The following is an 855-nucleotide window of genomic DNA, read 5'->3' as shown; positions in this document are numbered from 1 at the left end:
TGAGAGCCGTCCGTATCGCCTCGCATGTCGTGCACGACTTTCGTATTTGTCCTACGCATCAGTGATGATTTCACTGATTTACTTTTAAAAAGTATATTTTCGTTAATCGTTACTCTTTTCATACAATATTACATTTAATTAAATACTTTTGCCGTATATTTTTATATTTGACTACGATTTTTATGACTAACAAATTAATTTGACCGTTACAGAAGATATCTAGAACAATAAACCGTATTGTAGGGAGACCAAATGACAATATTATAGGTAGCGTCAATGTAGGATATTTCTGGAAGTACACATTCAATGAGTTTATGAGGAAAACTATAGAAGTACCGATACACGATAATCTATCGCAACTTGGTACGAATTCTATGTAACAAATAAAATTTTATTGCACGATCAGATCATACATAAAAAAAAAACACGGATTTTGATTAAGCTGTCTTTAACAGGCTACGCGGTAACATCAGGATATTATTTCAATCGGAATGAATTGCACGCCCTTTTCGCCTGTGCGGATCCAGGATGGAAACACGTAGGGCAGGTAAAGCATTCCATTTATTCAGACTCCATTTCTCCCGAAAAAGAGATCACAGCACGACTGCGTTGTACGACAGGTCGCTATAATCGATTGGTACGGAGATTTTATCGTCAATCTTTGTGGCAGTGAGATCGGCGAATTCTTCGGGGCCAGCTTGGCCAGCGGTGATTTAAACAACGACGGTCTGGACGACCTTGTGGTCGGAGCTCCGCACTGGGGGAATGATAACGGCAGAGTCCACGTGTATCTCGGCAGCCCGAAAGTAAATTTTATATTATTGCCCCAGCAAACGAAAATGAATTGAAATGGAT

The 855-nt window shown here is 39.4% G+C and overlaps 1 protein-coding gene across 1 annotated transcript; it reads left to right on the top strand.

Moving 5' to 3' along the window:
* Nucleotides 1–231: 231 nt before the first annotated feature.
* Nucleotides 232–806, top strand: LOC105460894 (integrin alpha-PS5-like; the record flags this gene model as incomplete). The annotated part of the gene is made up of 3 exons (XM_011707381.1): nucleotides 232–363; nucleotides 456–547; nucleotides 621–806. Coding segments are annotated over exons 1-3 (327 nt in total), but the record flags the coding sequence as incomplete, so codon positions are not given.
* Nucleotides 807–855: the final 49 nt, after the last annotated feature.

Source organism: Wasmannia auropunctata, unplaced genomic scaffold (assembly GCF_000956235.1).
Source record: "Wasmannia auropunctata unplaced genomic scaffold, wasmannia.A_1.0 LD313949.1, whole genome shotgun sequence".
Taxonomy (NCBI): domain Eukaryota; kingdom Metazoa; phylum Arthropoda; class Insecta; order Hymenoptera; family Formicidae; genus Wasmannia; species Wasmannia auropunctata.
This window is presented reverse-complemented; position numbering and strand designations above follow the sequence as displayed.